The 23,876-nt window shown below is 35.3% G+C and overlaps 1 protein-coding gene across 1 annotated transcript in view; it reads right to left on the reverse strand.

Annotated features, from left to right (window-relative positions):
- LOC105449918 overlaps window positions 1-12,414 on the reverse strand; it is a 57,205-nt gene extending 44,791 nt beyond the window's left edge. Inside the window, exon 1 of the mRNA XM_011689377.1 lies at window positions 12,117-12,414. Within this exon, the coding sequence (XP_011687679.1) occupies window positions 12,117-12,207 (91 nt within the window). The 5' untranslated portion in view covers window positions 12,208-12,414. The remainder of the gene's footprint in view (window positions 1-12,116) is intronic.
- Window positions 12,415-23,876: the final 11,462 nt, after the last annotated feature.

Genomic DNA, 23,876 nt, shown 5'->3' on the forward strand with positions numbered 1-23,876 from the left:
AAATGTAACTAATTTATGATTACCAATTGACAAACTCAATTGACATCTGCATATATAAACTGAGGTGACGAATATATCTAAATGGGAAGCTTGGACATAACACACAGCACAGGATCAATACATATAGCTCGCGGATTACACAAGCAATCTAATCGCCCAATTTCATGATGCGTCAGTGCTTGCATGCCTGTCGCGAGCATTGAGATTGTCCGTTTTGCAACGCGTTATAAATCCTCGAAGATACTTTATTGCATGACACACTGGTGCCGAGACGCGAAAGAGCGGTCCGCCTATCACTGTGTAATTGCCAGACACTATATGTAGCAATGTTTGCCAGGATTTCCTAACTGTTGCCGGTTCGCTCCCCTAACGGTTCTGCTTTTTTTTGTGTCCTGGCTCTCCTTTCCTATCTCCGTCTTGCTTTCTCTAAGTGTGAATGATCAACGTTTCGTCGCGAAAAACGGATAGACTCGAATGCGATGCTTTCGAAAGCGATAGATCGTATAGCTTTAAGTTAGGTCGATAACTGTCGTCATCTTTAGATCCGCAAATGCGAGTATAATATCGGAATGCAAGAAGACGGTATGTGCTTAGAGAGAAAGATTGCTTAGAAGGGAATTTGTAAGAAAGGAGTTTCGCCGAGCCAATTGCGAGATAAGAATACAAAGAGCTGAAATGATTTAAATTCTCCTCGTATAACCATAGTTTTTAGCCGGGATTGCTCGTAGCCGCCACGAGATTTATAGCCCGCGCGGTTCGCCGAGGCACAGTTCGACGGAGAAATGCGGTAACGGCGCAAACGAAAGATAATTTTCGCGTCGTTAAGCCAGAACGCGAGAGAGTCTCTCGAGATGGTCCGCTTTTCAAGATAAAGAGAGCCGTCCCCCCCCTTCTTGACGTCGCTTTTACCATTATCCCCGTGTTTACGATCGATTAAAGACCGCCGCGACGTAAACTTGTAAGAGAAAATTCGCATTATATGCTCGCCGCAGGTAGCCGGTAAATAATCGGAAAGAAAAATGAGCGCGCTTAAGCTTCGATTTAAGCGATCGTAACCGTGCTCGCACCGTGAAACTCACGTCTCACGCCCCCGCTATATCCACGTGATAATACATCGAGTCTCGCGAAATGACTTGGCGCGGCTGATTGGTGTTTTCCGTTCAGACACCATTTTCGATCGTAGTGTTAGGTGTGCCAGATACGAGTATGTGAATCGAGTAGAACTTCGAATTGTCGCGCCACAATCTTGAATGAAATCGCGCGGTTTGATCATAATATACTTTTCACACCTTTGAAATTGAATTATTTCCTTAATTGGGTCCCGTAAATACGCATGTTGAGTCAAATTGAACGAAGCGATTAGTTTCTCCTTTCATCACGATCACTATTCCACCGTGGCGTGTAAGTGGATAGTGTGAATGCCGATTCGATTCGATTCGCTCGATTGGTTTACGCTTCTTTTGCCCGTCGGCTTATTGTAGTCGTATCAAAGGTCAAGCGTTGCCTAGGAAAATCCGTGAGTTTCCTTGGATAAATACGAGGTTGAGCGACGAGTTATAGCATCGCAACCTTCTCCGAGGAGGTCGTTAGACGCGGCAACGCGGATCGGCGTCTCAGGAACAAAACCGAGGGTAAAACGATAGGAAATATAATTTATGCGATCTGATTCTCGAAGCGGACTGCTAATGGATCCGCGCGATAACGAGACACGAATTGTATTGCGGGCGATGTTTTTAATTACCACATCGTCGACAACCGTAACTCCGTAATATTGTACCCTATAAATCAACAAGCGTGCTAATCACTCGTATCTTTGTGGTGAACGGTAGTTAAACAATATCTTGCAACGTCAGCGTGAACGGCGCTAAGAAAAAGAAAACGATAAAATTCGTATATAATGCAGACTCTTTTGTAGGAACGCGATTCGAGCGGCGCGGTCGCGCGGTAGCGCGTGTGAAATGTAACGTCGTAAATCAGAGTGACGGCGGTTTTACCGTTTGAAAGTACGCCAATAATACGGGCCACTTTTACTGAAACTTTTATAAATTCTTCGGGGACCGTCACGATATCGCGCTGCATATGGTATACAGAGCACCGCACGTGCACGCTTGAATGGACCAGCGATCTGCGAAACGACGATGATAAATAAAAAAATTAAGCAAACGGTAGGAGAACCTTTCGAAACGCTGGTGCCCTACGAGTGTCGGTGGTGTCGAGATAATGTAATAATGATAAACATATTATCGCGACTTCGCTCGCGGCCGCGTGTGGCGCATGGCGAAATAATTCTCTTGCGCGCCGCGCAAGATCAAGGGAATCTGGTTTCTCGAGTCGGGTGCAGTCTCGCGCGCTTATCTAGACTCGTTCGGATTTGCATGAAATAGACACACACGGCGGCGGAGTCTCGTCAGCCTCGTCTCGTGACGAGGAGCACGAGGAGAACGGCCGTCAGTCGGTTGCGCTCGCGCTCGGTACGCCGCCGTAAGATCTTATCCCTCGATCACGAGCGACCCATATAACCGGATTCTTAGATCCTAATCGACGAGCGGACGACCGCTTCGTTCGGCGGCCACCTATTATGCATGGGGAACAATCGCGTTTACACGCGGAGGCGTTGATGCGCGCGAAGGCGAATAATTTATTGCGAAACGCCGGAGCTGATTTAGACGAGACAGGCATTATTTCCAATAGAACGATTGAATCGTATTATTGCTTAATTATCCAACAACGGGACATTGTGCTGCGAACGTTATAGGAAGCGAATACCGCGGATGGTTGTTTGAATTACGCATTAATTAGGTGCAATGAAATTTCTGTATGCGATGCTATTAATTTAATGTTGGCTCTTATCGCGGTCCGATTGTCGGGCAAAAGATGTAGATGCCTCGCGTGCGCTTTCTAACTACGCAGAAAAATTGCTTATGCGTTTCACTCGAACCGATTGGAAAGCCGTGAATGCACTCGCAGAGATAAAGATGTTGTTAAGAACATGACTGGTCGTATTTATTTCAATCAGACGCTATATTTTATGAGTGGTTTGTTCGGCCGTGCGTATAGTTTTTTTTATTTATTTGCCAATATTTATTGCGCATTCGTCACCCCTCACTTCGCGTCTTTGTATATTTCATAGTAGAAAAATAAAACGATACTTTCTCTCCCTCCGTTTCCTCTTACTTTTCTAATCTCTATCGACATTATCCGTAAAAAGTGAACAGGCGGTACGGTACTCTTTGAGTGCACTCCCTCTTAATTAAGAAATAAGAGACAATTTCGCGCCAGGAAAGGTAGGACAAACACTTGCCTTCGTTCTCCGAGAAGAATGTGACTCTGGTATCAAAAAAGCGGGTGTCCCCAATTCCTGCAATCGATCCCATTTGGCTTACGGAATCTATAATGCCTTATTTTAAATAGATATCTATCAACAAATTCGGCAAGAGGGTTTTTAATAACGGATTTTCTCAAAATTAGAATTAGACTAACAGATGAGTTACTTTGAAATATGCTTTTGTTTACTATTTATCTATCATTTCTTTTTGATATAAAAGTATGTAAAATTATGTTTCATACTTATTGTTAAATCGAAAACTTATTCAAAATTGAGAGCATATACTATATGTATACACGGAGAGAATTTTATTTTAAAATATATGAAAATTATGTTAATCGTAGGACAACATAGTATTTTGACAAATTTTATATGATTTTTACTATTTTTTTTAAATATTTACTACAACAAATTTATTGTAGTTCACAGTAAAAAAAAAAAACAGAAAATCACATAGAATTTGCCGAAATGTTGTTCCACGATTAACATGATTTTCTGGGTAAATTTGAAAAGGAAATTCTCTCCGTTATACATTCGCAAAGTTTAACAGTCTTTTCTTAACAATAAAGATGCGATATCTAAAGGCATACGGTCTCTGAAATATGTAGAAATGAGATGTCTGTTCATTTTTAATCTTAAGACCACTTACTGATACAGATGCCAATAAAATGTTTACTCGCAATCAGTGTATTCAATGTCTCTCTAAAGTACCGTATCATTTGCAAGTGATCAAGTGCGAGACCGAGATGTTTGCTGCAATAAAATTGTTTGTACGTTGATCAATAAATGTCACTCATGAACACGGTTAGTTGAAGGATAACGAGACTTTGTAATGAGATGATAACGTAGAATGGCTACGGTTTACAAATATCTTTGATAAACCGTAAATCCAAGAGTGTATATATATGTGTACCGTTCTACTTGTTTTACAAAACATTTTTTATTTTATTGTTTTATTGACTGCTTAAATGATCTTTTATGCTACAAAAATTCCGTCTTAAAATCATATGACAATTAATAGTTAGTAAATTTCAATAAAAATTGACGTACTAATAAAATAGATGAGATTTTGCAACGGTTTTGATTAGTGTCATTAATCAAAAGAAATGTTGAAAAAATCGATAGCGACGGGAATAATAAGATATGTAGGTGTGAATTTTTCGCATACCCGAGAGATTGCTCATTATCACATTCTCTTTGTTTGCCTATTAAGGCAGGCACGACTGCATCTCTACGTTCAAGGATGACGGGGACATAGAAACTTGACACGCATGAATGTTGGTCTCGGGGAGTCCCGACGGGTCTGGGCTCCATTCAATATTACTTAAATGCGACATGTCGCCGAGAGACATTCTATTTGTCACTATTGACACGAAATTTAAATACGATCTAGCGATAGGGAGAAGATCAGCGTAGATACATTACCATCACCTTTAATCCATATGCATCACTGACGTATCGCAGGAATTTCGAGTGCGAATTCAACCAACAGAATTTTACTCCATATTTAACGTAAAGTTTATTTATATGAGATCATTACCGCGTGGGACTATTGAGTGCTCTAGGTTATCGGTAGAAAGCGAATAATAATTATTTTAATTAATAGAAAATTATAGGATGTTAATTTTAATTGGGCTAATTAATATATCTTATCAGCTCGCGGTAACGAAGTAACATTGTGAAGAAAGTAATATAATTCTGTTTACGTAAGGTCGAAAACAGTTAGTTACCGCGAATGATATTTACGACTCTCTTGCCGGCGTGTAAAATTCAAAAGCGAAAGTTTTATAGATTAATGGTGGAATTTTGCTGAGCGCAAACGGTGGGTATGTATGCAGGAAGCTTATGTTTTACTTAGGTATGCAAAGACGAACAAGGAAATGTACGTAATCTCTCTATTTCACCCGGAGACAGCGCTTTTGCTTTTTTTTTGCTACGTATCGGCGCATTTCCATCGCCGAAAATGGTGAACGTCGGTAAAACTAGTCAATCGGCATCCTATTGCGTTCGCGTGAATTGCACGTTTCTATTTATCCAAACACGTAGGTAAACTGCAATTGCATTCTACATCGTAACAGCAAGTCTACGTACTGTATTATTATGTGTATTTTTTGAAGTTAACTTTTTTAATTTTTTTTTATAACCAGAACATTTGGAACATTTAGTTTGGTACATTTTTTAATTTGCATATAAATATGTTTATTAGTAACATTATTAAAATAATTAGAAATATATAATTTTATTAATTTTTTTTTAATGTGCAAGTGTAAGCACTCATATGAGAAATGATAGTACAATACAATAATAAGAGCAGAAAAATATCCAAATTATTATTTTAAAAATTTAAAGAATATTATTTTTTTCGTTTATAATAAGTACGTCGGATTAGTCATTTATCAAGGAAATCAAGTGGACAATTACGAACTGCATTCTAGCCTATATGCGACCAAACGTCGTGTAGTTTATACGCGTTCACCATGCGTAATTACTTATTAGGTGCAATGTAAGTCCGACCTAGAAAACCGGCATCGGGGCCGACAGGCGATATTGGTCGCGGTTAGAACCTCTATGGATCGTTGCCACATGCAACTTATCGGTATATATGTATATCGCTAAATAAAACGTGCAAGAATTCGCTACCGGCAAACGCGCGTATTTCTCGGGTATTTACTTACTTCGCATGGAAACGCAAAGAAAACGCGTTAACAACGTCGTGTATTGCGATTTATCGTGGATAAGTCATTCCTTGTTTAGGAATAAGGCTTATTATTAGTGCTTTAATTTCGAAGGCCTTTACAAGCGGCGGATAGAGCATCCAATTACAGTTAAGCTGGCGATGCAATTAAGCAGCCGAGAAAACAGAAATATCGTTATTCTCTCTTTGCAGTCATTTTTTTTTATCTCACTCTTGGTACTACGTGTTACGATACGCGCGAGGAACTTTATCGCGTTGAGACACGGCATATAAAGTAACCAGATAAAGTACTGTTTAGTGTAACTAATTTAATACTAATTGCAGGAAGAAATTTATATATGTTTAGATCAGTTGTTATATTATTATTATTATACCTATATCGTAAAATTCTAATGAATTACATTAGTAAATTACACAAGAACAGAATAAAGTAATATTATATACTATGTTAATACGTAATAATTTATTTTATAAATTACTCCGGTAATAACTTATTGCCTGCTGTGTCAATTAGGTAAAACATATGATTGAAAGACCAACCAAATGTTTGCTCCATTAAAGAAACGATTATATGCAAGATGTTGCATTGCTCTTAGTGCAATATACATATATGTTACATAACTGTTATAATAACGAATAACGATTCTCTCATACATAAAGTATCGAGAACTGCGAAAGCCGTATCTCAAGTAACTCGACTTATCGTAGCGCGACGGTAACGCGCGGCTGGTGCACGTGACCACGTGCAGCGTATTGCACTGCTCGTCACGTGCATCGGACAGTGCACCGGCCGCCACGCTCTCGTGCACGTGAATTCTGCATAAAAGCGAACGAGAATAAACGTACTTATTGCGGAAATTTCTATTATAGGTGCTGTACAGCGTAAGGGAAGTGTAATGATTCACACAAGAAAGCCAGTATTAGTTTTATATACATATAGAAAATCTTCTGTATATTATGTGCAATGTCTGTAAACGCGAACACATGCAATACTTACATTAGCGATTAAGGATAGAAAAATATTATTTTACTATTAAATTAATATTAACGTAAAATAACAAGAGTTACAAAAGTTTACCGCAAATGAATTTAATTAAAAATTTAATTTAAAAAAAATTTAATTAAAAAAAATTACAAGTTTAATTTACTTATATATACCTATTTATTTGGCAAATAGAGTTAATTGGAAATAAGTTGATTTATTGGAAACAATAAATCTCATTAAAATATGCGCAACCACTTTTATAAGTTGGATTGTATCGCGAGTTATACATCGCAGTGTGCAACAGGAAATAGTTTTGCAGTTCCCATGTCTACTCTAGATGTAAATGGAATAACAATGAGGTTTTCGTATCGATTTCACAAACGCAGTGAGTAGAAAGGAGAAGAAAGAGGGCTAGCTTGCGGTGCAATCGGTGATGGCGGACCAATCACGATTCAATAATTGCCGAGAAAGAATTCGCCGTTCTTATGATAAAACAAAAACTACATCAGCAAAGGAACGAGGTGGAGTCGATCTCCATTTTAAAATGCGCCATCAATCACCGTGCAGTTGCTGTATTGACAGTTTAACAATGTTAATTGCTCGAATTAAGTTGAATCACGCGGTCCTTTGGGGGTCCTTTCTTTACCGGCTTAATTAACATATTCGAATTACCGTAAATCTGTCTGACGTGCGGTCGCGCACGTTGATACTAATAACATTGATTATGGTCGAACTACCGTAGAAAGTTGGCGTTTAAATTCACATACTTATCGCCACTATTAAGTAAACGGTAGTATTAGCAGGCGCTTTAAAAATCCCATGGGTACTGAATCATGATCATGGATTGTGGAAAGTTGAACTAAAAAGGACTTGTATTTATCTAGATATTATTAAGAAAGATAGTAAATGTAGACGCGACCTAATGAAATCATTGATTAATTGTTCTTGTATACTAAAGCGTCACTAAAACCATAACTTTTTTTTCTTTAGAGCTAATTAATATTTTAAGATATTTATCGTACTTTCATATTTACCGATTTATCCTTTATATAAATAGTTATTATATCAATCTATAAATTAATAGAGAATAAGACATAAGTTTTCACTTATTAAATAATTCAGTAATATAAATGATTCGTTAAATAAGGCATCATAAAAATTTGATATTTAACAAGCGTGAAAAATACAAAAACATTTATTTTTATTCACACTTATGCATACAAAGCGTTTGATTATTTAAATTATTATACTTATTGTTAGAAATATACAGCAGTTAATTTATATTTTAAAAAGTTTGGCAATTTTATTTTGCTAATCGTGTATGATCTCGCGGCAATTCCTCTAACTGCAATACTAGGACAAAGTCATGCTGCATCCGGGGAATGGAAGGTCAGTTTACTAAGGCCAGTTTACGCACTTTTATCGTATACGCACGTTTCTCTAATCATTTCTTGCGTAAATTATTTTTGCGGCGCAGCACGTGTTATGATTTATGTAGGTGCATTTCAACTGTGCTCTCGATGAATAATGACGCATCAATTACTTTTGTACGCAGTAAAACCGTGGGACTTTAATGCGTAACTAATCCGCGGTTTTGCTGATAGCTTACCCGGTGCTTTCAACCAGCAATACAACAAAAGCGAAAGAACAACGTTAATAAAAATTATAATTTCTTGAACGTGCCCACGCCGCAATACTTCATTTCTTTGTATTTTCCGAATGGAGAAAGTGCTTGTATCAAACGATTGTATCGGCGGAAGTTGCAGTCGACGAAAAATTTAAGCGATACGATATCGCAGACTATATGAATATTATATCGAGATTAGTCATGCGCTAGTTAATTCACCCTGGGCACCTTATATGTAGGATATTATAAATTTAACTCTCGGCTCTCCTTACACCAGCGCGCTAGATACGAGAAAGCGAATCAGTGTCAATGACAGACGTGTCGCCGTTCCATTTTTTGCCGCGAGAATGTCATTATTCGATACGCTGCAATCTCACCTGAATTTCTCACACTTTCTCCGTCTCCACTAGTAGTTTGCAAGTTCAACGACGTGCTGTATCTACTTGTTTTACAACTAGTTAGTTGCTTGTTCAAGGTTAATTTAAAACATGCAGTGTCAATGTCAAAGTGTTGGTAGAATCTTATTCTTCCCAGAAGAGAATTACTTTATTCGCATCTTTTTCTGTCATAATAAATATATTGTCTTCTTCTTTTCAGAAGATAATTATTTTTAATTCGCATCTTTTTCCATTATATTGAATATATACCTGATCAAAGAGATAAGAGTGAAAGATTCAGAATATTTTTTAGACTTTTAATTAGAATTAAAAGTGAAACTTCATCATGCAATTCTTTTTGAAAATAAATTGAACATATAGTTGCGAGCGATCTATAAATTATTATCTTCACAAACATCATCTTTGTGGCACGAGGGATGATATCGCGGAATTCGAGGAATTTCTGAGGAATCGAAATCTTCGCGTTGGCGAACGGGTTTTATCGCGACCTTGCCGGTGGACCGGCGCCGCGGTGAACAGACGGAGCTGACCGAGAAGACGTCGCACGGTCGTTAATTGACAGAATGTGGACGGTCGCGTGATTCGAGGCGAGCGGCTAACGCATGCACGTGACTCGATCGGACTTTTCCCTCGATGGCATTAATCCGTACGGAGGAAAGGCGTATGAGCGCAGTTCTCTTTCTCCATCTTTCTTGTGCTCGCGCCGATCGGCAATAACCAGCACGTGCAAAAGCACGTGTTATCACGTGCGGCACGTGATATTCGCTCTCGTGCGCGAGTACAGGAATTGTTATTATCGTCCATGCCCTAGTGTCTACGCAACGGCATTGATTTTACGGCACGCGTGTAGGTGTGAGCGCTACAATTATTAGACGGTTGCGAGATCGCATTTGCGACACAACTACGCTATGAAGGATTGATCTTACTATAGAATCAATTTGCAAAAATGTATGCATAGACTCTTTCATATATTCTATAGATACATTCTTTAATTTTTTCAAAGATCCGATCTTTATTTAATCTTAAAATAGATTTTTCTTCTTACAAGAATACCAGCTAAGTTCCAATTGCTTTCAAGTATGAATCTAACATATTGGAAAAATTTTATAAATTAAAGCTCTCAAAAATAATTAACAAAATGTTGCTTGTAACTTAGATTTCATGTAAACTATGTTTATGAAATTTTAAATTAGAAATTAAATAAAATGATTAAATTAAACATTATAAAGTTGTAAAAAATCGACATTATATTTATGAAAAAATCTATGAACAAAATGAAGTATGTGGAATTAGAAACAATTTGCATAGAGAATGAATTTTAAATATCAAAGTCACAACGTAATCGATTTCATAAATGAATATTATTGAGCTTATTAAATTTAACATTCTTTTGTCATACGTCTTAATATTCAATATAAATGCAGCACGTATTTAAATTTTAAACCTTCAAATTATTGTCATTTGAGAAATTAATACCTCTTCAATACATAGTTATTTATTAATTTAATAATCACTAAATTTGTTACAAAAAGTTGAGAAATTTATTTTTTGTTTAAATTTTTTCTTCAAAAAAAAAATGTTTTGATTATAAAACGGTACTTTCTGATTGCAATATACAAATCCCGCTACGTCTGGCGACCCTGCTTCTACGTCAGTGTTTCTAACAAAAATGCAGCAAAGTTGCAGTCCTTGTAGGCAGTGGTATTCACGTACAGCGACGGCTGTATGTACGCGTAGGCGGTGAATCTCGTGAACGTAGTTCGCGACGAGTCGGGACTCACGTGCTTATGCAGACAGCCGTTTTGCAGGCCTTTTCGCGGTTTCCCATACATTTGAACGATACGTGTTGTAATACCTATTTTACCGATGTTTATTCGACAAATGTCAGAGTCCTGGATACGAAGCAAAAAGAGAATGATGTTTTGAAAAGATCGCTCGTGGGATATAGTGGCAGAAGCGAGAAATCTGCATTGCAGCAGTTTTGAGCGCTGTCACGTCTCAGAGAGACGGCATACTCTCCGAGGTTATCAGGATTAGCATCTGTAGAAGGAAGTGTTCCACTTTCGTGAATGAAGGCTGGAGGAAGGTGGAGACATAATTATGCGGGATAAAGCCAGACGTAATAACTATAATAGAACAAAATGCAAAGAAAGATAGCGCAGTAGCGGGAGCAACTCAGATTACCATTCTCGAAGAATTATGATGAAATTGCAAAATGTTCTCATCTTCAGCATAATAGCATAAGTCGTATGAAAGAAAATATTCCGTAATTATCACAGAGTGTCAGCACATTAGTCTGTACTTCATGTTTTCTTAAATTACGTGACAGTTTATGTAAAGAAATTACAGCTATTATTTCTCCTTTTAAATTAATTTTAAAGATTTATTTCGAATAATACTTTAGTTAATTAATTTTTTTGCCTATGAAAAATAATTTAAAAAGTTTTTTAAATATATGTGTTATTTTTATTGATAATTAAACTTTACATTAGAATAAAACCGTCACACTTATATTGAATTGAAATAAAATGAAAATTAATAATATAAATAGGTAAATTATTCTCTATTGTTAAGAATGATTGAATGTAGATTCAGCTACGTAATGGTGAGAAAAAATAACGAAATGTCTTCGAACACGCCTTATTACGAGTTGTGTAAAGTTCAGCCATGAACTTTAAATTATCTCTAGCTTTGCCGTTTAGTCGTTACTAATGTGACTGACGAGATAGAGGCGCGATTTTTTTTCTTAACTTGTATTTTTGTTATTCACACGAATATACACTAATAAATTATGTGTTAACAACTGGTATTAATTGACAACAAATTAATGCTGGGAATGTTTATTAAATTAATTTTTCACAAAAGACATATGAGAAATTCTTGTATTTTCGTATGGATACTCATACAGGATATTCGAATTACATCATGAATTCTTATACAATTATTCAAATTTTGTTGATGGTACATAGAAGAATAATGTCCTACTTGGAATAATTAAAGAAAAATAATTAGGAATGAAGCGAAGCCTATTTAAAACGATAGAAAATGAAAAATCATGTAAACATGCAATAATATTAGAAACGTACCTGGCATTAATCTTTCCTGTGGGGGATGTCCTAAAATTTCGGTACCAGCGAATAACAGAATAGTCAAGATTCCAACAAGATGCATCCTCATGATCACTCCCGATCTAAGCTATCCTGATCACAATCAACAGGAAATTCGCGAACACGTGAACGGCGAACTTAAGCACGACGCGGTCAATTTTCAAAATTATTTTGTTTCAACATGCGAATTTACGCGAGAAATTCTCAGGTGTTAAATCTAAGTCCGCCGTACTGTTTGTCGGCAGAGCTCCTATCGCTGTCGGACGGTGCGGTAGTCTGGAGGGCCGCCTGGCGCTTTCACTGGCTTTATACGTGCGCACGAAAGCACCTCTTCTGAAAGAGGGGATTCTATACTGCTCTCATGCACGTCGCTGGACGTATCACGAGTCATCGTGGAGAATCATGAAATTTCGTGGCACTTACATTTACAGTATATTACATTACAGTATAGTACATTTATATATGTATTTTTAACTTGAGAATTGGAATAAAATAAAGAACATTATTTTTCTAATTGCTCCAAAAGTAAAAAATTAATATATGCAAGCAAATGATACTAGATTTTAAATGCTATATTAGAATTATTAACAAATTTTTGTCATTCTTTGTAATTAAAGTTTTAGTTTTATTTGACAGTAAAAAAATTATTGTATTATTGGAATGATTACAGTGAATTTTTGTTCTAATTGCTAACATTGAACAGTGAAAAAAATGCGATAAAACATGTCATATTCTGATATCTGAAATATTATGATAAAATAATGGAAATTTGTTTTAAACACAGAAAAATATGCGGATACATAGTTAGACAATTTGATAATGACTCATTTAAGCGTTTTAATTTGTGTTTGAGCACTGTCAATTTAACAATTAATCTTCCGCTGCATGTTATTGCGATTGCTTTTCTTTCTAATAGGCGTAGTAAACTCGATTTACTGCAAATTACTCAATAACTTATTTAGGGCCGAGTTTGATGTCGTATAATCAACGATATAAATTGAAGGAGAAGTTTATTGCGTCGTTTTATAGTTAACAAACGATCTTCAACTTCATTATTTTTTTAAATATCTGGATATAAATAGGCGTTTTACACTACTTATGTAACTGCTTCCGATTAGTGGTGAACCGGAGTAATTGGTGAAACCGAAAGCAAATACGCGAAAACATAATTACAAGCGCAGAATTGCAGGCATATGTTCCGCACTATCGATTACATGGTCGATGAGTCGTCGATCGTATAGTTAGCCACAATGCCGGTGTCATTACCAAAGCAACCACTCATTATCGCACGCTATTCTATGATTAATCGCCGATATAACCGGGAAATGAGTGATGAAAGATAGACTAAAATTTTTACGAGTTCTTTTATTTACCGTTTGAATTGTCATTATTACTCTCACTGAAACGATATACATATTCGCGTGAGAAAATACAATTCATGAACATACAATACGCTATTTTTAGATCTTTCTAAAATGTGTCATGGGAACGTTGCATAATGCAACGAACAACAAATGACGATAAATTATATGCTACATATACCATATAGAAATTCACTTTTAATTGACAAAAATAGTTTACTAAAAATAATGAATAACGAAATGCACTTAATGTCTGTCGTTCTTCGTAATGAATGCCTACGTCAATATTCAAGATTTTCTCACGTTTTGAAAAGAATCCGATCTGGTTTAATTTTTGCAAAAAGTGTATATGCTTTATAGTGTTAGGTCATGAAACAAACCTGCAGTTTGATTCATTGTCTATTGCACCTTGCCGGTCAGTCGCTGTCCTAGATGAATCATTACTGCACCCGAGATCATTATCCTTGGTCGTTGGAAATAATTCGTTCGCATGTTTCGAAAGCTTCGACAATCCTCCCGAGTTATACGTTTTATATTGCTTAATGCATAACTCTCCGAGGCGCCAATCTAATTCATAAGCTTGAAGTACTCGGGTCACTTTCATGATCGTGCATCAATGTCGTAAAGTAGATATGTGCACTAGTAAATGGCCTTAATGACGATATTGTTTTATATGTAATTTATAATTAGATATTTTATTTTTGCTAAAAGAATTATTAATGTTTGTCACATGCCTACTTTTGGTATCCGTTAATTAAGTAGATATCAATTAGAATTTAAATTTTTGAGGGAAGAAGGTAATTAATATCTAAATTACGTATTTTGTGAAATGCAATCTACGAAATGAGATTTCATGCAAATATGTGGGAGAAGAGGATACCGAGAAAGGTCTATAAACCGGTTTCTGCACTTCCTCGATTTAGCAAGCCTCATTATTTTGAAGTCGGGCAAGATTTTGTTTATCGTTAATCATTCTCGACTGCAGGAAGAAGAGAGATCCTCGAATGATTTTCGTCAAGTTACGAGAGGTTACAAGCACGTTATTTATTACTAGGTGTTCACACGTCTTAATCTGTAACCTCATTAAGCATAGGGACGCTAAAAATAAAACGAAACAAATTCGCATTAGATTTATTACTGCTTTAAAAACTGATGGAAACAAATCCGTAAATTCGTTTTGGAATTAGTTATGCTCTCGTAGTGATTATTTAGAAAACACTCCGTATAACTACTAATTACTTTTTGGAAACGGAATTGTATACGAGTAACATAGTATTCGCATAAGTGATAAGTATAAGATAGCAATCAGTAGAAACGTGAAAGTAGTCATAATAAATCGTACATATTAAGTCGATGTGTGGATTATATCATAGTAATGTTTTATATTTTTATTTTTTATCATCGGTATGGTGATAGTTGCTGTTGCAACCTGAGCCGTGCGTATTGAGCCGAATCAGATTGATCGATCTTGGATTGACGCAAATTCCAAGTTACGCTAAAATCCAATTACGCTTGATTATCGCAACAATTCTATATCTAAACTGTTTATTGGATTGGGTAGTAATATGTTACTATCAGGATAACAAAGGATTATATCTTACGAATCGTCTCCGGATTGACAGGTTCACGGTTCTTACAGCAGCGCGAAGGCACTTAATTCGCCTCTCTGAACTTATAAACGATCTATTGCAGCTCCCTACAACTGCTTTGCCATCGCAAGAATGTTTCTTATACGGATGAAAAGTAAATGAAGCTATTTCATAATATGTACATGCTCGGTTTCAAGCAATGTATTTTTACGAAATACGAATAGTTGTAATCATTAGATTATTATGATTGAGTCTGCAATAATCTCGTAAGTGCATTTCCTTATGATCTATTTTAACTCTCGTTAAATTCGAATTTGATCGAAGAGAAGGTTGACATAAATATAAGTTGGTACAAAAGTTGCTGAAACAATTTTTTATCACGTTGACAGATGTGCAATTTAAAATAATTTAAAATATAAAAACTTGGCATTTTATCACACAGCAATGAAAATTATATTATGTTTGATATAAATATGTCCAATTCTTATCAAATTAAAACAAATTATATATTAATCGGAATATTTGTTTGTATTTACAGCACAATAGATATTTACTCAAACTGGAAATGTGTCGAAACATTATATGATTCAGAGATATGGAAGGTATATAATTATATGTTAATAAACTTTCAAGAAAAAAAAATAGGAGAAAAATCGATAAAATCGCAATGTTAATTAATAATGTCTGATTTTGGACGCTGATTTAATTTAAATGGTATTTCTCAGCAGCCTCCTTTCTCTCGAGTCGATAATGTCTCGGTAAGACTATGAGTTCGTGCTGATACCTGACACATTAATCTCGGGTGGTGCAAACATCCTTAATAATTAGCCACGCTAAGGGAAGTGTCGACACACACACTCGGCAATGCTCGGCGCCTCTCCCGTTCTAACGTTTTTCCTTTTAATTGCATTCCCACATTGCGATTCTTTCGCAATAGCCCGAGTGTGTCAAAGTACTTGATCCAGATCTTAAGTAGCGCAAAAATCGTGGCAACAAAATTAAAGCTTTAGTTTGTTTAGCGATTTCTTTTCTTGATTTCAAACGCACGCCGTGTGATTCTTATTCCGGAAAGTTTACGAGCATACTCGAGATACGTCACTTCGGGCAGTTTATTCAAACGAATAAGCATTCCTTTTACTAAACGTCCATCGATCATTAATCAGTATAAACGTAAAAAAATTTTTATCGGCTTTTAATGACTTCTGTAGTTCAAATTCTGGCGCAATTTAAGTTGGTGCAATATCGACGCAGCTATGTGGCACTCCGCTTTCTGATAGCTTATTTAAATCTTTGCGATTCATTCAACTTGAATTGTGCAACGATTTCCATAAGGAATAAGTCGTTAATACAATTAATATGTGTCTGTCACTGCTAATAGACAAATCCTGAATGTCCGAGGAAATTCATATATGTATAAATATTGCACTTTTAAGATTAGACTGATAAAAATTTCTTTGTTCTGAAAGAAATTAAAAAGAAAGACTATTCTATGAATTGCATCCATGATTTTTTTACCTAAATATGACTATCATATTATTTCGAAGCTGTTTTCTTATTAAGCCATAATAATTATATTTAAACATGATCATTTTGTTATATTAATATTTATTAATATATTTATATAATTGATTAAAACGGTATAATTTTTAAAGAAATTTACAGTAGTAAAGTTTCGAGTTAATTTTTTTTTGTATTAAAAAAACTTAAGCCATTATATTATAGGTTATCTTATTATGCATTTTTATTAGAAATTTATTAAAATTCTTTGCTGAAATGAGGCAATCTTCTATTATTAATCTCTCATAAAATATTTACAAGCTTTTGAAATGATGTGACTTGTAATATGAGATAGTAGGGGTGGAGTAACCATCTACATATTTGCGGAATTAAAATTTTTTTCCGGATACTATAGAGTAGTGTAGACCAGTTAACGTTTTTCGACCCGGAAGAATTTTGTATTGTTTTCAAGCTAAATTCCTCCAAGAAGTCATTAAATATTCACGAGACTTTGCAGTGCACGACAATATTGCATATTTATGTGTCTATTTTGATTTTTTTTTATATTTCTAAGGACATTTTAAATATACGTTAATCTTTATAGATATTAATTGATATTTTGCGTGGGAGTGGTCGACGATTTCAATGCTTCATGTAACAGAAAAAACGTGCGCATATGTTTTACGACGAATTGATCGATCGATTTGTTTCTCAGTATCGCTTGCGGCTCGATGTTAACGCAAAGTGGCTGTTGATTTATTGCTGAATAATTAATAAATATTTATCAATAATAAATATTAAAGTCTTGTTGGATAATCTTTATGGCGTGTTAAGTCAAGTCATTATAAAGTTCTCAAAATGATTTAGAAAGTCGGCTTTCGACTCCTAAGGACTGTCACCTGGATTTATTTGCCGATTAAAAAACGTTCTTGCTAAAAATACAGATTGCACGTTGTTAATGGCCATTATATAGATAGTAAATATCGTTTAATCGCATTGACGCAGTTTTCGGAACATGCTACACAAGGTTTGCGAACAAAATGTGATGTCGACTAACAGCTGCTCATATTGCTCATATTCACGTAATTAATTTCATTTTTCGCAATTTTTCTAGATACTATCTAATTAAAACGCAAGAACGTGCATAATTGGCATGTTGCGCGATAATGCGAGTTTTTACGTTCGATCATTGTTTATTGCAGAGGCGTAGATTTAATTTCTCTCCGCGGAATACCACCTTTCCTTCGTTCGTGTTGGAGGTGCACGTCGGAACTCGGCTAATTAGCTAATCAATTATCAAGACGTTTCAGAAAACGCTGCTATATCGCACTTCTGGCGAGACATGCCATCGAACCAGGCTCCGCGTTATTAATTATCTTAACGAGAAACTTGCACGATTTCGCGGTTACCGCGGCGGCGTTTACCATTTACTGCCATCAGAGAAAGAACTGCAGGTGATACACGTAGGCAGATCTATGCGAGGCGATTGATGAAACTGCGGAACATTCTAAATCCCAGACATCTTACACGAGCATGCATTTTGTAATACGAGTTCTCTTAATCTGTTTTACAGTTAATGCAAATTCTCATTTAACATATATCACTTTAGTAATTTTCAGTCTTAAAAGCTAAAAATAGAGGCTATAAAATGTATGCTAATTTGAGAATAAATAGCATTTCCGCAATATGACTAGATTTGACAGTTGTAATACATTAGATTATAAAATGAATATTTCTTTATCTTAAATATGAAAACTTTATTTTAACTTTATCTTAATTTTAGCTTTTACAATTAATATTAAAAGGGAGGATGGCAGGAGGAGAGAGAACATATTTTGTTACATCTAAATAATTCCTTAATTAAATAAAATTTAAGAGTATATGTTTAAGTTAAACAAAATTTTTTTTAAACAACTTACACCGTTTAACCGACTGATGCCTTTAAATGCTAGCCTATTTACCGCTTCTTAACCGTAGTCAGTAATTTTGCCATTCAGACAGGTTCATTAAAGCAACATGGCATGAAGTCACGATCGAGTGCAATTACTCCTTTCATAGCGACTACAATGAGCCGTTACATGATAATAGATACCTAACATCTTTGAAGCTAGCACCTCACCCCTTCAAAGTTTCGATGTAATTGAGAGAATTCTAACTCTTCCCTAAAGAGTTATAGAGTTTCTCATGTAGCTTCTTATTTTTATACAACAGTTAAATGGAAAATAATTTCGATCATATACGCATGTTGGCTACTAATTAGAGACAGACACGTCAATTATGATCGAATTTAATCTCAGTTTATCAATCATGTTTTCTGCAAAGACATGCGAAACTTGTTCTTTTGCATTTCATAATTATCCAAACGCTATGAATACTTAGTACTTATTTATAGCTTAATGAATAGTCGACTATTAATCATGCCAGAAATGCTACTTCTGTGTAAAATGTCGGTAGCACATGTTAGATGTCTGTCAAACAATTTAAAAATATATAATATTATGTACTGAACAAAAATCCCATCTACTTGTAATTATAACCAATTAATAATGTCTTTCAAACGCATACGAATTTCTTGAAGTATTTTATTACAATCTTTTGAATAAGTCTTTTTTGTGATCAGAAAAGATGCGAACATATTGCACTTTATTATGGAGACATGTAACATAATTTACAATTAGGACTGAAAATTTATTTTTATGAAATTCTGTACCAATATATTAAATACTTTAAGAATATCGTTGATTAGGAATACATAGGTGTACTACTACAAGTAATGGCGTAAAATGAATACATTCTGTTACCCTATATGGTGGTCAAAGCAAAGAGATCTGCAGATTATCGAAGATTATCGTATATAAGAGATTCACTTATCCTTAATCCACACACTGTAATAGAGCTCATCTTTGCTTGCCAATTAATACCGATTATTATTAGAAAGTTTAAAAGGTAACTGTCTCATTAATGTCTCAAGGTAAAATAAGGTTCGCCACGATAATCGCGTGATTTCGAAATTGCATACGAATGACGAGTGGGAAACTCAATTATCGTGGGCTAAATACAAGTCGGTAAATAATACAAGTCGCGATAATTCGAACTTTCTCTCTTTCCCTCTCTTTTTCATTCTATCTACACCTCGCCAGAACTGATAAAAATGGAAAATCTATGGAACTTATATGTGATTGTAAGCTAGGCGCAACTTCCATGTATAGCCGTTTGCCCGGATTGATCTGTGATTGATATACCACTAGCATATTTCAGCCGCACTCAAAGACAGACATTCCGTGTGTTCGATCTACCGTGATCGATTATTACTTCGCCTATTAATCCTCCGTGCGATCCAGGCCTCGATTTCGTTTTCCCGAAGGGAAATAACGACCGGACTGTAGCGAACTAATGAATTTTGATACGTTGACCAGCCGTACTCGAATGACATTGTGTATCTGTGTGAATAATGCATTACCATAATATTTATCTCATTGCTTACGCATTATTAATGGTCGTGAAAATGTTCGCTATGACTATTATCTGGTTGTACACCTCTCGAGAGGCCTTGGCTATTTTAATAATTATCACCCATGTCTAGTGTTTCACGCTTTTGCTTTCAAGTCTTGTGAGTTTCTTGAAGAATATTTTTTTATGTCAGTCGTTATATATAAAAAATGTAGTAAGGATGATAAGTGAATATTATAACATAGTGCATATAGGTATAATATATTACAGATTTATTAAAAATTGAAAAATTAAAGAAGAACATTTAAGTATCTCTGTCATAAATAATGAGAAAGTACGGAGTGATATAATTTTATATAAAAATTTTGAAAGTCTTTGTTGTGTTTTTATTTTTATTTTTTTTAAATATATTATGTTTTACATTCTGTTTTTGTATGCACTCAATTGTATAATTTTAATTTACATTTTGTTCTGATCCTTCACCATAATTACTTTAATTACTTGTCCTTTGTCGTTCAATGCTCCTGCATATGATTCATATGAACAAATGTCATTGTCATCTTGAGAACTGCCACAATAGAGGTGGAAATAATGATGATGTGACCTTAGACGCGGAAGTTTCTTCTAAAATATGTGCTCTACGACGCGTAACTTTCTAGTTATGCTACAGTCCGCGAAATAAAATAATTTTACAATTTTCTATAAATAGAATAGTTTTTGGGGTAATTAATGATTTTAATTACATAAAGAAAAATGAATTACTGATTAAGAGAAAGTTAAACGAATTTCGTATAAATGTAAAAAATTGTGGATAATTTAAATTTCTTTTCGCGTAACATTATTGTTTAAATTACATAAAAATAAGATTGTGAAACAAAGTCAAGACAAAGAAGAATCTTTTTGGTTAATGCAATCGATGTACCTTTATATCTTTGTTCTAGATCTGTTAGTGCGGGTCCCTTGTTGTTACCAAAGTGTAATTGCGCGTACAAAGAGTTGTGAACTGTTGCAATGACAAATCGATCGTTACACGCATTTTAAAGATTGTAAGTCAATATTTATCACTTGTGATTATTATTAATGAATACGATGGCAATGTATTGTACATGTTACAATTATCTATGGAATCGATTGCATCGATTTTGTTAGTTATCTTAAGTTTCAAACTTATTTAGATTACTTAGGAATTTAGAATCATTTATGAACTTACATTTTCTATTCGAAGTTTTCCTGAAGAAATTATATAACAGGACATTTCAACATTTTGCAACTTCGTAGAAAATGTAGGATATTTTTTACATATGCGATTGTATAATTAAATTAAAGCAGACATAGTACAATACGCAACTTTAACGATATCTTTTAGTACCATCTAGTTAGTATCTCATATTGTTGAGAAAATATCATCTCATGAGAAGTACCATCTTATATTGTGCGATAAAAAACTTTGTTTTATAACGCTTTCATCACATGTGCCTCATAACATCTATGTCGTAAGCTGCTTTAACAAAATCAGATGCTCTATTTATTATACAATTATAATTATTGATATGAATTATGTTTTCCATAGAACCATTTCTTGTAATGAACGTATAACAATTAGGCTGTTTTTTTTACAGAAAAATTTCTATGAGAAACATACTTAGAATTTCTTAATGCTTTTATAATTAATGGACACACAAGCAGATATAGGAAATTATTTTACATTGCATACTCAAAAGATATTTATAACTTTGAAAGAGATGGTTTTTTTAAAACATATCTATATATACAGCAATTATATTCTACATGGATGATATTTTACATGAATTATGTACCTCCTTTTCTTTGTAAATATGTATTTCGATAAAATTTTCAATCAATAGTACTTTTTATTAGACATGATCTTGTCTAGACGTGATTATGACGAATATAAACATAAACTTGTATATCGTACGACGTCGGAAAAAGAAACGTAACTCGAGTATGCAAATTGATTATTGCGAAACTGAAACCCGCGGAAAATCTTTCTATTTCTAATTGCAATCCAATCGTTCCACGTTAGTACTTTGGCTTTATATTTTTGTATAGCTTGTACATATAAAATCGATCGCGGTAAAAGTGAATAGTATACCGATATCATAAATGGGTCAGAGTGTCTCGCTTGCTCATTCGGGTAGATCACACGTGTCGAATCGAAGAAGTTATTAGCTATCGATTTCGAAGTACGCGTGTTTTCAAATGCTGATAAAGATTACAGTACAACGAACAATCGTATAAGCCGATGAATATTAAATGCGATCGATCCTCGAGCGAGTGTGCCTACATTGCGCAAGGCTGAGCCACGCTAACAATGGCTATAGTGTTTTGTGGGCCGATATTCGTCCGGTATTTACCGTTCGCTTCCTTCGTTCGACACAGTTAACGCTCTTTAGTCCCAGGGATCCTTCGCATTCCAACTCAGACTGGTTCGTCGATGAAGGTCGAGCCGTGTCGTTCTCCAGTTGCCAAATGCGAGGCAATCGTTTCAAAGCACGTGCTCCGATTAATTCTTGATCTTGATGTTAATCACAACCTGATCTCGTTCGACGTACTAAAATTTTACTACGTAACCTTGAAAGTTACAACACATACCGTTATAAAGCGCAATAAAATGGCATGGCAGCCTGATGGAATTAGATTTGATAAATTCTTGGCATCAATGAGTACGTACTGCTTGACCTGATTGGACTTGCCTGTATTTTCTTCAGCACGAGTCTGACTCACAATTCGATATCGCTCTATCATCGGTTGGTTTGTCTGTCAAAACAACGCCCAATACATATAATATATGTAATTGCTCGCGGGTTAGTAATCCGGGATAAGAGAGTGACAGTATCGTAAGGCAATCACAAGAACGAGTATTACTCACTCGACAAGGTGTTCCATTGTAACCAGGCTGATGACAAAATAGCAAGATTAATCTTGCTATTTGCCTGTCTGTCTTTAAATGTTATTTTATCTATTACTAATTTTTCAGCACGTATTAGCCGTATCTTATCTCTTGACATATATTTTAAATTAATGATATAATAAATATGCAGCATTTTTTGTGAATAACACGACGTTTATTTATTTGCACGCATCTGGTTACAGCACGATGGTGCTTTCGTATTAAATAAAGTTGTAGTAGCAGAGGGACATAAATGTCGAATCGCAAGCCGGCGTAACAGTAGTAAATCGAATGTCATTACCATTCATGCCTTGCTTGGTGATTTGATATCGATGAATCTTGCCACTTGCGCAATAATGTTTCCGGAGTTTACATAATGCACGCAAGTGCGTGCCTACCTGCTTACTTGTAAGAGTTATCTGGCATGTGGGGCGACAATGATTTTACCTACGCAATCCTCGCTATTGTTCGCGGATAATCTTATGTAATTCCTCGGTCGTCTCACATCGCCGTTACATCGCTCGGAATGTAAGCTGATTAAAGCGCTTCAACGAGTCACCAATACATCGTGAGATTGTCTAATTAAAGATGTAAAAGATTTCCGTATCGCTGTATCCGTTATTACAAATAGTTTTTATATGAATATTTTCCAACGAGTTACATCCGAGTGCGCGCGCGCAGGCGCGCACGTTAGTGTGAAGTACATGAGTATAATGCTTTCACTGTACATACGTTGATTGCTTCCATCGTAGAGAGCGGTCGACGGGTCACAGATGTTACTCGACAAGGTAAGGCATAACTTTCTTCTTGAGAAATGATGACGACTACTTCTCAATCGCATCTGACTAACAAATGTCTAACTGACTCTTCAAAAGCGGTCGCATTTACAAAGGAATATAGCAACGTTCATTTCGTCAGGGATTCTCTTTTT

Source organism: Wasmannia auropunctata, unplaced genomic scaffold (assembly GCF_000956235.1).
Source record: "Wasmannia auropunctata unplaced genomic scaffold, wasmannia.A_1.0 LD336071.1, whole genome shotgun sequence".
In the NCBI taxonomy this organism is placed as follows: Eukaryota; Metazoa; Arthropoda; class Insecta; order Hymenoptera; family Formicidae; genus Wasmannia; species Wasmannia auropunctata.